Source organism: Pelophylax lessonae (assembly GCF_965119305.1).
Source record: "Pelophylax lessonae genome assembly, chromosome: 10".
Classification (NCBI taxonomy): Eukaryota; Metazoa; Chordata; class Amphibia; order Anura; family Ranidae; genus Pelophylax; species Pelophylax lessonae.
This window is the reverse complement of record NC_138777.1, coordinates 45,107,679-45,122,021: the sequence shown is the minus strand read 5'-3', so window position 1 is coordinate 45,122,021 and position 14,343 is coordinate 45,107,679. Positions and strand designations below refer to the sequence as shown.

Here is a 14,343-nt window from a genome sequence, read left to right as displayed (position 1 = left end):
TTAATCGATCAATTTGCATGAATTATTTAGGGTATGAATAACATCTTTGGCACATTTATATATCAGCACTGATTCTTTGAGCCACACAGAACTATATAGGAGGACTACACAGCACTTACTGATTCATGAATTTCGTTTATATAGAAGGACATTATGCATGATGTTTTAGTGAATATTTTATTGATGGAATTTGTTGTTTTGATGTAGGTTTTGTCACGCATGTTATGTTTTGAGCACGTTTGATCACATATAAGACAGCGGTGCACTGGGATAATCGTATATAGACATGCTCACACCACACATGGTACAATCTCCTTTAGATATACCAACAACTATTTAGTACAATGTCAGCCTGATTGGATACAAATTGTTAGGATAGTTTAGGTAGGTCCTAACATGACATAGATTTGGTAGTTCTAAAGGTTTTTACAAAGATTGTGTGATCAGATTGTAATGTGCACTGTGAGCTTCAGGTTTGTAGTAGGGATTGGAAACACCTGGAGGAAATTCTCATAAACATTAGAACATAAAGTATGCTCGCCATGCAAACAGAGCATGCTAGGAATTAAAGCTTAAATTCTGTCAAAGCTTTCTTTCTGGTTTTAGGCCCCATTCACACTAGTGCGACTTGTCCCGCGATTTTGGACTGCAAAATCGCATGACAAGTCGTTTTCCATTATTTTCAATGAGCCCCATTCATATCAGTGCGTTTTGAAGTCGCACCGACTTCAAAGTAGTTCCTGCACTACTTTGCCACGATTTTAATGTGTTTTGAGGCATACAGCCTTGCCATTGCTTTAAAAATCGCGGCAAAAATCGCGCCGCAATTGCGTCGCAATAGTGTGAAAGGGGCCTTAAATAGAAAGGGTAGGGTTAAAACCTCGTCTTTGTTTCTAGTTCAAGTATTGAGTTTTGGATAATGCTGCAAGTGAAGTAAAATCTCCCCACTTACTACCTAGTTAACGGGTGTTCGTGGTAACAGGAGGCGAGAAGAAATACCTTTTAACAGGGACACAAGCAGCAGCAATAAAAAATGATCCAGTAGAGTGAGGAAAGTTTACAACCCTGTCTTTTCTTCTTGTCTGTTCTCATGAGGGATATTTTCCCGCACTTCCTGTTCTGGTGACCAAGTACTAGACAGAACACAAAGAGCAGGATGTGAAAAATATTGTGTTTTTTTTTTTTCAAAATGGTCGCTCTTTTTTTTGTTTATAACGCAAAAAAAATAATCATACAGGTGATCAAATACCAACAAAAGAAAGCTCTATTTGTGGGGAAAAAAATAGGTCAATTTTATTTGGGTACAACGTCGCACAACCGCGCGATTTGTCCGTTAAACGAACGCAGTGCCAAATCGCAAAATAGGGCCTGGTCATTAAGCAGCAAAATCTCCGGGGCTAAAGTGGTTAAACCTTAATACCATAAATAATATATTATTCGATATTTACTCCAGGGGTATATAATTAGTTTGGAAATTCTACAGAAATGTTTAAATAATTCATTACAATTTATCTAAACCAATTCAATTTGTAGTTGACTAAAATGTACTGGAGATTTTAGTAGATTAAAACCTGACTAAAACAATTCAGATGACTAAAAAACGACTTAAACTAAAATAGCATTTTAGTCCAGACTAACATATGACTAAAACTAAAATTGCATTTTAGTCTAAAACTATGGCTAAAACTAAAGCCCCGTACACACGTACCGAATGTTGGCCGAGCGATCGGCCGACTTTTGTCTGGTGCTGTCCTGTCGGCTGAAAAGTGCTAAAGACTGCACACGAATTTTGTCGGCCAACAACAGCCGACTGCAGAAGTGATGTCATGTGATGGTTAACTTTCCGTGTCTTTTTTTTTTTTTTCTCTGAGCATGCCCAGTCTTGCTCATCTGCTGTTTGTCGGCCGAATTCTGTACTGACTTGCGAACAATCGGCTGTTCTGGTGACGGCCAACAAAAATTTTAAAGGCTGCACACCCGATTCTGTTTGGCCGAAAAGTCGCAGTCGGTTGTCGGAAGCATCATACTAACAAGCCGACAATCGGCCGATCGTTCGGCGGCCGAATATTTACGGCCAACCACCGCTACGTGTGTACGCCTTTAGTTTAAATTTTGCTGCCAAAATTAACACTGTTGTAAGCTTATATGGGTTGAAATAGAGTCCTAAGTCAGCTAAGAACGGTCCAGTAGAAGACGAAGGAGCAGGTGTGTTGAATCCTCAAGGATCAAGAATAAGGTAGGCTGAAGCCACGTACCCATTTTATTCTGGAAAAAGGCATAAGCATGACTAGCATAGTACAATACCACTCACCATAAATAATAAAAGATTGTTGTTTCATCAAAGGGTGAGAAGAAAGAAAAAGAGGGTAGAAAGAGAAGAGCTAGTAGAGGAGGTATAGTTCACCCGTGCGCCAAACCCAGCCCCCAGTGCATAAAATGAAAATCGGTAGAAGAGGGGATATACAGTGCATACAGAAATTATTCACAGCGCTTCACTCTTTCCACATTTTGTTATGTTACAGCCTTATTGTAAAATGGATTAAATTCATTATATTCTTCAAAATTCTACAAACAATACCCCTTAATGACAACATGAAAAAAGTTTGTTTGAAATCTTTGCAAATATATTAAAAACCAACTACAAAAAAAAATCACTTTACATACTGTAAGTATTCACAGCTTTTGCTCAATACTTTGTTGAAGCACTTTTGGCACCAATTACAGCCTCAAGTCATTTTGAGTATGATGCCACAAGCGTGGCACAGGTATTTATGGGCGGTTTCTCCCATTCTTCTTTGCAGGACCTCTCAAGCTCCATCAGGTTGGCTGGGGAACATCAGTGCACAGCCATTTTCAAATCCCTCCAGAGATGTTCAGCCAGGTTCAAGTTTGGGTTCTGGCTGGGCCACTCAAGGACATTCACAGACTTGTCCCATAGCTACTCCTTTGTTGGCTTGGCTGCGTGCTTAGGGTCATTGTCCTGTTGGAAGATGAACCTTTGCCTCAGTCTGAGGTCCAGAGTGCTCTTGAGAAGGTTTTCATCAAGGATGTCTTTGTACCTTGCTGCATTTATCTTTCCCTCTATCCTGACTAGTCTCCCAGTTCCTGCTACTGAAAAGCATGATGCTGCCACCCCCAATGCTTCACTGTAGAGATGGTGTTGGCCAGGTGATGAGCGGTGCCTGGTTTCCTCCAGACATGAGGCTTGCCATTCAGGCCAAAGAGTTCAATCTTTGTTTCATCAGACCATTTTGTTTCTGATGGTCTGAGAGTTCTTCAGGTGCCTTTTGGGAGACTTCAGGTGGGCTATTGTGCCTTTTACTTAGGTGTGGCTTCCGTCTGGCCACTCTACCATACAGGCCTGATTGGTGGAGTGCTGCAGAGATGGTTGTTCTTCTGGAAAATTCTCCTCTTTTCACGGAGAAACGCTGGAGCTCTGTAGAGTGACCATCGGTAACCTCCCTGACTAAGGCCATTCTCGCTCGATTGCTCGGGCGGCCCACTCTAGGAAGAGTCCTGGTGGTTCCAAACATCTTCCGTTTACGGATGATGGAGGCCACAGCGCTCATTTGGACCTTTTAATGCTGCAGAAATGTCTCTGTACCCTTCCCCAGATCTGCGCCTCAATACAATCCTGTCTCAGAGGTCTACAGACAATTTCTTGGACTTCATGTCTTGGTTTGTGTTATGACATGCACCGTTAACTGTGGGACCTGATATAGACATGTGCGTGTCTTTCAAAATCATGTCCAATCAACTGAATTTACCACAGGTGGACTCCTATCAAGTTGTAGAAACATCTCAAGGATGATCAATCGAAACAGGATGCACCTGAGCTCAATTTTTAGTGTCATGGCAAAGGCTGTAAACACTTATGTACAGTGATTATTATTATTATTATTATTATTTTTTTTTAATTTTAATAAAGTTGCAAAGATTTCAAGCAAACTTCTTTCACGTTGTCATTATGGGGTATTGTTTGTAGAATTTTGAGGAAAATAATGAACTTATTCCATTTTGGAATAAGGCTGTAACATAGCAAAATGTGGAAAAAGTGAAGTACAGAGAAATACTTTCTGGATCCACTGTAGTTCATGGGTGCACCAAACCCAGCCACCAGAGCAAAAAATTAGGAGATCTAGTCCACCCATGCACCAAACCCAGCTGCCAGAGCAAAAAATGAGGAGATATAGTCCACCCACGCACCAAACCCAGCTGCCAGAGCAAAAAATGAGGAGATATAGTCCACCCACGCACCAAACCCAGCTGCCAGAGCAAAAAATGAGGAGATATAGCCCACCCACGCACCAAACCCAGCTACCAGAGCAAAAAATTAGAAGATATAGTCCACCCACGCACCAAACCCAGCTGCCAGAGCAAAAAGGGTTTAAGGATTGTATACAGCTTGGCCACAGGCTTCAAACCTTGTAGAAATATCACGTAAAATGCTAACCATCTTTTCGTTAATCATTATCCAATGTAGTTTACGTTTAGTCATCGTTGGGTCCACTACTGGGATCTTAAAAGCTGCCGTGATATCGAATTTAGTCGCAAAGCATATAAAGTATTTCAAGGTCTGGGAACTCTTATGGGTTCACTAAGCAGAGCTTGTCTTATCAAGTAACGTCTAACCTTATTGCATGTCCACCATGTATGGTACATCGTTCTCACCTGCCCATACTCCCGGAAACAAAGGGAGGAGGAGCCATGGTACATTTTCGACAAGCAATCAGGTACTAAGTATCCACGAGAGTACACCTTACAACCATCCTCCACGATGCAGACATTCATGGTGCCTTTATGAATTCTTATAGACCAGTCCAGGGTGATGAAATTTCCTTTATTGAAGAAGCTGTTTGTGTTCACCAGAAACTAACGTTCTTATAGCATTAACCACTTTACCACCGGAGGATTTTGCTGTCTTACGTCCAGGAAAATTTTTGCGATTCGGCGCTGTGCGACTTTAACTGACAATTGCGCGGTCGTGCGACGCCGTACCCAAACAAAATTTACGTCCTTTTTTCCCACAAACAGAGCTTTCTTTTGGTGGTATTTGATCACCTGTGCGATTTTTTACTTTTTGCACTATAAACAAAAAAAGAGCGTTTATTTTGAAAAAAATAACAATATTTTTAACATTATTTTATATGAAATTCCCCCCCCCCCCCCCCCCAAAAATGTAAAAATCTAAATTTTTTTCAATTTTTGGCCAATTTGTTTTCTGCTACCTATGTTTGGTAAAAAAAAAATCACAATAAGCGTATTTTGATTGGTTTGCGCAAAAGTTATTGCGTTTACTAAGGGAAAGATTTCTGTCATTTTTGGTGTTTTTTTTTTTTTTTTTTTTTTAACGAGTAATGATGGCGATCTGTGATTTTTTTTTTTTTTTTGCGGGACTGTGACATTGCGGCAGACAGATCGGACCCTTGACTGACATTGACACTTTTGGGGGTACCAGTGACATTACTGCAGTGATCAGTGTTATATATATATATATATGCACTGTTACTGTAAAAATGACACTGGCAGGGAAGGGGTTAATTTTATTGGAGAGGGAGGGGTTAATGTATGCCTGGTGCTTACTGACGTGTGTGGGGGGAGGTGACTGAGTGAGTCAGGGACAGATCGCATGTTCAGCTATGCTGAACACTGCGATCTGTCACTCCTTGTCACTTAGGAGATCCGCCCGCTCTGTTTACACAAGCGGGCGGATCTCCAAACTAGATTCCCCGACGATCGGGGAAGAGCAGCGGCGATCGCCACCGCTCCTCCCCTGGCCCGACTCCCGCTGTGACTGAAAACAGCGGGAGCGCGCCTCCGGCGGCGCACGAGCGCCACCTACAGGGGGAGGAGTCCAGCGACGTAGGTCTACGTCGCTGGACGATAACGAGCCACTGTGCCGCAGTACAGTCAATGTGACTGGTCGGCAAGTGGTTAAGCTCCATGTCCCTCATGCCATTTCTAACTTATGAATTTACAATTTATTTACCTAACCTGCATTTCACACTATCTGGCCTTCATATAATTCCTACTACTATGTTCCATTCAGTTGACAGGGATGTTAGTTGGTTGCCTTGCCCTTTGATCAACATAAAGAAAAATGGAAAGAGGAAGAATGTGGAAGGAAATTGCACAACAAAACACACAAGCTACCCTGCATAAGCTTTCACGGCACTGACAAGACAAAAATTGGAGGAAGTATAGACAATTTGCACTTCATGCTAAACTCTTTGTAGTTCTAAAATATAACCATTTATCTAGGAATGTATTCATTAAAACGTTAAATCTTTGTTTGAATACAGCTAAAATAAAGGCTTGCATTTATCTTGGTTTGCTTCCTGCAATCCCAAGGACTAGGAGAGGAAAGACCAACACTGTGACCCTCCCTGCCTGTGTGTCTTGGTATGCACAGTTGTGTTAGCCTAAAACTGTGAAGATGCTCACAGGGGGATAGAACACAGGCACGTCATCGATCAAGAATTTTACTTGAGGTTCTGCTTTCAATTTTAAAATAGTTTTGTAGGCAATGCGAGTAGGAAGCAGAAATAAAAGGGTCAGTTTTCCCAGTGACTTCTGCTGTCCGTTAGATGCTCTAATAGGAAGATCTCCCCGCTATAGATTGGCGTGTAGTATGTGTATGTATATACATACACACACATATATATATATATGTATATGTATGTATGTGTGTACTGGGTAATGTGTTAGGAATGAAAGAATTCATCGTTTAATGGAAATGAAAATTATCAACCTACAGAGGGCTGATTTGAGAGTGAAAAATGATGCAGCAGGCTAGTCCATTTTGCTGAAATTTTATTGCAGCAACTCAAAATAGTACTTAGTAGTTTGTATGGCCCCCACGTGCTTGTATGCATGCCTGACAATGTCGGGGGCATGCTCCTCTTGAGACGTTGGATGATGTCCTGGGGTATTTCCTCCCAGATCTGCACCAGGGAATCACTGAGCTCCTGAAAAGACTGAGGTGAAATCTAGTGGCATGAGATGGACCAAAACATAATGTATAGAGGAGTTCTATTGGATTTGGGTCAGGCGAGCATAGGGCCATTCAATGGTATCCATTCCTTCATCCTCCAGGAACTGGCCATTGTCGTGCACCAGGAGGAACCCAGGACCCACTGCGCCAGTGTATGGTCTGACAATGGGTCCAAAGATTTCATCCCAATACCGAATGGCAGTCACAGTGCCATTGCCTAGCCTGTAGAGGTCTGTGAATCCCTCCAATAATATGCCTCCCCAGACCATCACTAACCCACCACCAAGCCAGTCATGCTGAACAATGTTAGTCAGCATAACATTCTCCATGGCTTCCAGACCCTTTCACATATGTCACATGTGTTTAGGGTGAACCTGCTCTCATCTGAAAAGCACAGGGTGCCAGTGGTGGACCTGCCAATTCTGGTGTTCAATGGCAAATGTCAATCGAGGTTCTCGGTGCCAGGTAGTGAGCACCGTGCCCACTAGAGCAGTGGTCCTCAACCCTGGCCTACAGGGCCTACTAACAGGCAGACTTGTATAAAGTACTCGAAATTTCTACTTCAGTAAAAGTACAAGTGCTCGATCAAAAAGTGACTTAAGTAGAAGTGGAAGTGCTCGCAGAAAAAGTTACTTAAGTGGAAGTACTAAAGTATTCAACATTTTTTTTACTTAAGTATTGCAAGTAGTTTTTTCAAAAAAATTCTACTCAAGTACTGAAAGTACAAGTACTGTGTTATGTAGTTATTAAAGAAAGAAGTCAAAAGTTTGAACATTATATTGTTTTTTATTATTTCAAATGATTAACCTAAAGGACAATCACAATTCCTTAGGCTGTAACTTTTTGTAAACAAAAAACAGATAAAGTATGTCCCTCCCTTCCCCTTTTAAAGCATCCCTCCTTCTCTTCCCTGCATGTTTTTTTTTCTCCACAGCTTATTGGTGCGCAAAATCATATATAAACCAATGTGATATACAACAATATATTCCAATAATGAAATAAAGGAAGAGTGTATGAAATCTAAGTCAATAAAAAGTTCAAAATATTGTGAATCTTCAAATATATATATGTGACAAAACAAGATGAATATAATTTCATATTTGCTGTTAATGGGAAAGAACCTCCCAACCAGGGCCGGCCTTAGGTGTTCAAGCGCCCTGTGCGAGCTGATCCTGTGGCGCCCCCACCAGCGCCCTGCACATTTTTTCTTGCACTTTTTTTGCACTTCATTTGACTTTTTTCTTTTTTATGATCACTACAAACTTAGCCCCCCTTACATTAGAGACCCCCCTTACATCAGAGACCCCCCAACGGAGCCCCCTTACAACAGAAACCCCCCACAGAGGCCCCACTTACATCAGAGACCCCCCACACAGAGCACCCTTACAGCAGAGACCCCCCAGCCCCCACAAAGAGCCCCCTTTACATCAGAGACCCCCATACAGAGCCCCCTTTACATCAGAGACCCCCCACACAGAGCTCCCCTTACATCAGAGACCCCCCCCACAGAGCCCCCTTACATCAGAGCCCCCCTTACATCAGAGACCCCCCCAACACAGAGCCCCCTTACATCAGAGACCATCCCCACAGAGCCCCCCTTACATCAGAGCCCCCCCCCATAGAGCCCCCCACAGAGCTCCCCTTACATCAGAGCCCCTCCACACAGAGCTCCCCTTACATCAGAGCCCCCCACATCAGAGCCCTCCCACACAGAGTCCCCCTTACATCAGAGACCCCCCCCACACAGAGCCCCCTTACATCAGAGACCCCCACACATCAGAGACCCCCCACACAGAGACCCCTTACATCAGAGACCCCCACACAGAGCCCCCTTACTACGTACTACAGATACCGCATTTCGGTACTTAAGTACAGTACTTAAGTAGTTCTACTTCATTACTATACATCTTTGCTAACAGGCCAGGTTTGCAAGATAACTGAAATACATCCCAGGTGATATAATTTGCTGCTCAGTGATTGCAGTACTCTAGTCTGCATCTCCCCAAGGTAATACCTAAAATCTGGCCTGTTAGTGGGCCCTGAGCACCGGAGTTGAGGACCACTGCACTAGAGGACGTTGGGCCCTCAGGCCACCCTCATGAAGTCTGTTTCTGATTGTTTGGTCAGAGACATTCACACCAGTGGCCTGCTGGAGGTCATTTTGTAGGGCTCTGGCAGTGCTCATACTGTTCCTCCTTGCACAAAAGAGCAGGTAAACGGTCCTGCTGATGGGTTAAGGTCCTTCTTTGGCCCTGTCTAGCTCTCTTAAGCCCCATACACACACGCAGATCGTCGTCATACAAATGTTCGTCTTTTCTCCCCGGGATGTCGGTGTCTGTTGAAAAGTGCAAAGACAGCACAAGGACAGCACAAGAATTTTGTCCGCAGACTTCAGCTGACTGCAGAAGTGATGTCATGTAATGGTTAACTTTCCCTGTGTTTTTTATTTTCTGAGCATGCCCAGTCTTGCAAATCTGCGGTCTGTCGGCTGATTTCTGTACTGACAGGCAAACAATTGTCCGTTCTGGTGTCCGCAGACAAAAATTTTCATGTTTGCAAGAAAGACTCTTGTCCGCAGATTGTGTGCAGACAGCTGTCGGAGGCACCATACTAACACGCATACAATCGGCAGATCTTTCGTCCGCCGACGTTTGTATGACGACGATCTGTGCGTGTGTACGGGGCTTTAGAGTAACTGCCTGTCTCCTGGAAATCTCCTTCATGCTCTTGAGACTGGTGGGAGACACAGCAAACCTTCTGGCAATGGCAAGTATTGATGTGCCATCCTGGAGGAGTAGGAATGTCTGTGCAACCTCTATAGCAGACATGGGAGTAAGTCGCACATGTGTAAGTCTCAAGTCTTAACCTTCAAGTCTCGAGCAAGTCCCAAGTTACTGTGGCGAAAAGCAAGCAAGTCGAGTCCCTGTTAGAAGTCAAGCAAGTCAAGTCACAAATCAAGTCAAAATACTGATCTACCCCTATTTTCACCTTTTTAAATCAGTTAAGTCAGTGGTCAGGAAAGGTTTTGTTTTATTTTCAACATTAACAAAACTGCTTAGTGCTTTTTTCTTGGCATATTAAAGAAACACTTTGAATGACCAAACAGCTCAAAATCCTTCGTCCGGTCATGTTTCAACACCACAGTCACTAAACATGTTAAGTATTTCCATTGTTAAACAGCCAGTGTCCTAAAAATCAGAACACACTGAGGTGTTTTAAGTGACTGTGGTGTCAGAAACATAACAGGCACATTAATTTTGCTTTAACACCTCTTGAGAAAATGCAAATATTTAATAACTTAAAAAAGTAAAGTCATTTCAAGTCATATGTCTCAAGTCAAGTCTCAAGTCATGAATACCAAGTCAAAGTCAAGTCGAGTCTTTTATTTTAGTCAAGCACGTCTCAAGTCCTCAAACTGGTGACTTTAGTCACATGACTTGACTTGAGTCAGACTTAAGTCCCCCACCTCTGCTCCATAGGGTCCAGGTATTGCCTCATGCTACCAGTAGTGACACTTACCCTAGCTCTTGCTTTTAGTATCATTGCTTTTTATAACAGATCCTCATATTTCAATGTCCCCCGAGTCCTTGCTGACTGATTTTGTTTTTCTGTTTCCCTGCAGGTATCTGAAGCACACATTGGACCAGTATGTGGAAAGTGATTACACTTTGATCTACCTGCACCATGGCCTAACCAGTGAGAACAAGCCTTCTCTGGGATGGCTAAGAGATGCGTACCGAGAGTTTGACCGCAAGTAAGAACATACCTCTCCTCTTAGTATCTGAATAAAGAACTGTCTCCATTGGTCCAGAGCAAATCCTCAAATTCTCCATTTTATTCCCCAGCTTTTTATATGTATTGGTGGTAAAAGGTTTCAGGTAGTGAAAAAAACGTTTGCCCTCTCCGATCTCATTCCCTTTTCCCGATGGCAATGAAGCAGCCCATCATTGTGATGAAAAAATGGAAACGTTGGTAGGCGGACAAGTTACGACATTTTCTGGAAGTGTCGATGTTTGCCCTTTTACGTCATTACGTGGTTCCGCTCTCTGCAGAATTGACCATCTGTCCACTGATAGAAAAAGTGCACTGCTGCAGTGGTGGTCAACAGAGAGAAATGGCCAAATGCATCCTATATATACTAAAAGAACACCTGGGGGACGCATCATATATACTAGGAGAACACCTGGGGGAGTCAATGGTGAAGGATCCGGGTCTTCTGGTAGATCATAAGCTTATTAATACCATGTGGTGCTAAGCTGCGGTTTCCAAAGCAAACAAAATCTTTTCTTGTATTGAGCGGTATAGACTCCAGAGAGAGAGACATATCATTTTGCCCCTGTACAAATCATTAGTAAGACTTTATCTGGAGTATGCAGTTCAGTTTTGGGCACCAGTTCACAAAAGGATATCGGGGAAGTAGGGAGTGCAGAGGACAACCAAACTGATAAGCAGCATGGAGGAGCTCCGCTATGAGGAAAGATTAGAGGAACTGAATTTATTCTCTCTTGAGAAGAGGAAATTAAGGGGGGATATGATCAACATGTATAAATCATAAGGGGTCCATATAGCAAACTTGGTGTTGAGATATTCACTTTAAGGTTATCACAAAGGACAAGGGGGCACTCTTTACATCTGGAGGAAAAGAGTTTTAATCTCCAAATACAGAAAGGCTTCTTCACAGTAAGAGTTGTGAAAATGTGGAATAGACTCCCTCATGAGCTGGTTGTGCTAGCTCAGAAGATAGTTTTAAAAAAAATGGCCTGGATCCTTTCTTAGATGCACATAATATAACTGGATACTAACATTTATAGGTAGAGTTGATTCAGGAAAAATCAGATTGCCTCTTGGGGGATCAGGAAGATTTTTTTTTCCCCTGCTGGATCAAATTGGATCATGCTTTTATTGTTTTTTTTTTTTTTTTTTGCCACCCTCAGGATCAACTGTGGCTACAGAATTTTGTATATTGGACTGTATACATAAAAAAAAAATCCCATTCTATTGGTTTAACTAGATGGATTTTTTTTCCAACCAGACTAATTTTGTAAATGGGGAGCCTGGAGAGCCTAAAGTTTGGCTTTAAGGGGCCCACAGTCAACACAATATTTGCCCTCTCCAGTTGGTGGCACTCAGATCAGGAAATGTATTTATTTATTACAAGTACTTATAAAGCGCCGTCCATTTACACCACGCTTTTACTTGTATATTGTACATTCACATCAGTCCCTGCCCTCAAGGAGCTTACAATCCTAAGGTCCTAACTCACATTCATACATCGATATTATGTCCAATTTGGATTTTTAGTTTTGGATAGAGTGGATAGAGATTAGAACCCATGTCCATTTTTTTTCTGTCTGTGCCCCATTAGTGAGATTCACCCTCCTCTATTTGTCTCGTTTACCATTTGTCTCGTTTACCATTCTAATTGAAGGGAAAAATCCCCAATTTTGTGTTTTCCGCAGAAAAGTAATGGAGGGGAAATCTTCCAATTGGGACACTAGTTCTGGTGACCTGGGACCCCCAAGGAATTCCCTTAATTTGCAGGGATTTCCTCCCACTTCCTGTTTGGCTATGGGACAGGAAGTGAAGGAAAATCTCAGAAATGGGACACAGGTGGCGAAAAAAAAAAAAAAATCTGTCTGGTTATAGCCTTCCCTTACTCTATCCAAAATGAGGTAGTTCTACTTTAACCTACCAGCATGTCTTTTTAGTGTGGTAAGAAACTGGAATACACAGAGGAAACCCAGGCAGGCACAGGGAAATTATGCAAACTCTGTGCAGGCAGTGCCATGGCTGGGATTTGAACTGACAACAACCCCAGTGCTGACAAGCAGAAGTGATAATCACTTAGCCACACTGCTGCTTTCAGAAATGGCAGTGTAGACGCTCCCCAGCCTCTTCAGATACTCCAACGTTTATGAAGAAGGGAATTGATCATTCAGCTGAGATATCATAAGTGATCATTATTTGTTTTTTGCAGAGATTTTTTTTTTTAACTCCAAAATAATAGTGGCATTTGAGAATGCTCAGCTGTTTTTATATAAAGTGTAAATTTTACTAATTGGCCTGCTTTTAGGATAAAATCCTGATATAAAAAGGAAACTCATTTGCAGTGTTTATTCACCTTTGTTACCCTGCTGTGCTGTGGTAAGTGAGGAATCCAGCAGAGCTGGCATAGAGCATTATACAAATGAAATGAATACAGCTGCCAGCTCTGCCTTTCATCTGTTGGGTGTCCATGGAGAAGGTCTGGTACAGGAAACACAAGTGCTACATAACAGCTATTGAGAAGCTATTTGTTTATATCCCTGTGACATCAGGAGAGCGGAAACTATGTGGAAGGATTGGTGCTGTGAAGCGTGTTTTCTCTATTTTCTTGTTTAGCAACATGCTTTCTTGCAGACTGAACCGTACAGCTGGGTATAGATATGGGATTATCATTTCGAAGATCTGACCAACAATTAGTATTTTTTATATATACATATATATATATATATATATATATATATATATATATATATATATATATATATATATATATATATATATATATATGTATATATGTATATATGGTTGTGCAGGGCTTTTTTTCAGCGGGAACGCGGGGGAACGCAGTTCCGGCACCTCTAGCACTGAATGTATGCCATGACAAGGGGTGCTGGAGGGTCTACTGATGCTGGATCTATTGATGCTGGAGGGGATCTATTTTTGGGTGGCAATCTATTGTTGCTGGTGGAGGATCTTTTGATACTGTGGCTTAATTGTTGCTGGAAGGGATCTACTGTTGCTGGCTGCTAGAGAGTCTATTGATGCTGGCTGCTGGGAGATCTTTTGCTGCTGCTGGGGGTCTATTGCTGCTGGGGGGTATATTGCTGCTGGCTGTGGGAGATCAATTTTATTGCTTTTCTTGTTTTTAATAACCAAATTCCATACATTCCACAAAAAAATTATACTTGGCTCTATATTCTCTAAAAGGGGCTGTACTGGAAGCTGGGTAGGGGGTGGATCCAAGTGTCGGTGCTCAGAGGTGGGTAGGGGTGGAACCAAGGGTTAGTGCTCGAAGGTGGGTAGGGGGTGGAGACACAAAGTAACTTAGGGGAGTTCCTGCACCTTTTCTCTGAGAAAAAAAGCCCTGTGGTTGTGGCATAAACGTGCACATCTGTGCAGGCAGGATCCCCTTCTGTAGGCCTAATTTTGGGAAACTAGTAGGGATCCGATGCAGTGGCGGCTGGTGCTCCATGTGCCGGGGGGGCAGACGGACCGCACCATACCCCCCCGGACCACACCAGGACAGGGGACAGGCAGGACACAGAGTACAGAGCAGAGGACAGGACCCCCCCCCCCCCTTCCTG

The 14,343-nt window shown here is 42.6% G+C and overlaps 1 protein-coding gene across 4 annotated transcripts in view; it reads left to right on the top strand.

Annotated features, from left to right (window-relative positions):
• ARHGAP1 (Rho GTPase activating protein 1) overlaps nt 1-14,343 on the top strand; it is a 126,326-nt gene that overhangs the window by 75,111 nt on the left and 36,872 nt on the right. For all 4 annotated transcript variants that reach the window (XM_082271143.1, XM_082271140.1, XM_082271141.1 and 1 more), the window contains exon 5: nt 10,617-10,748. In XM_082271143.1, coding sequence (XP_082127269.1) covers nt 10,617-10,748 — 132 coding nt within the window. The remainder of the gene's footprint in view (nt 1-10,616; nt 10,749-14,343) is intronic.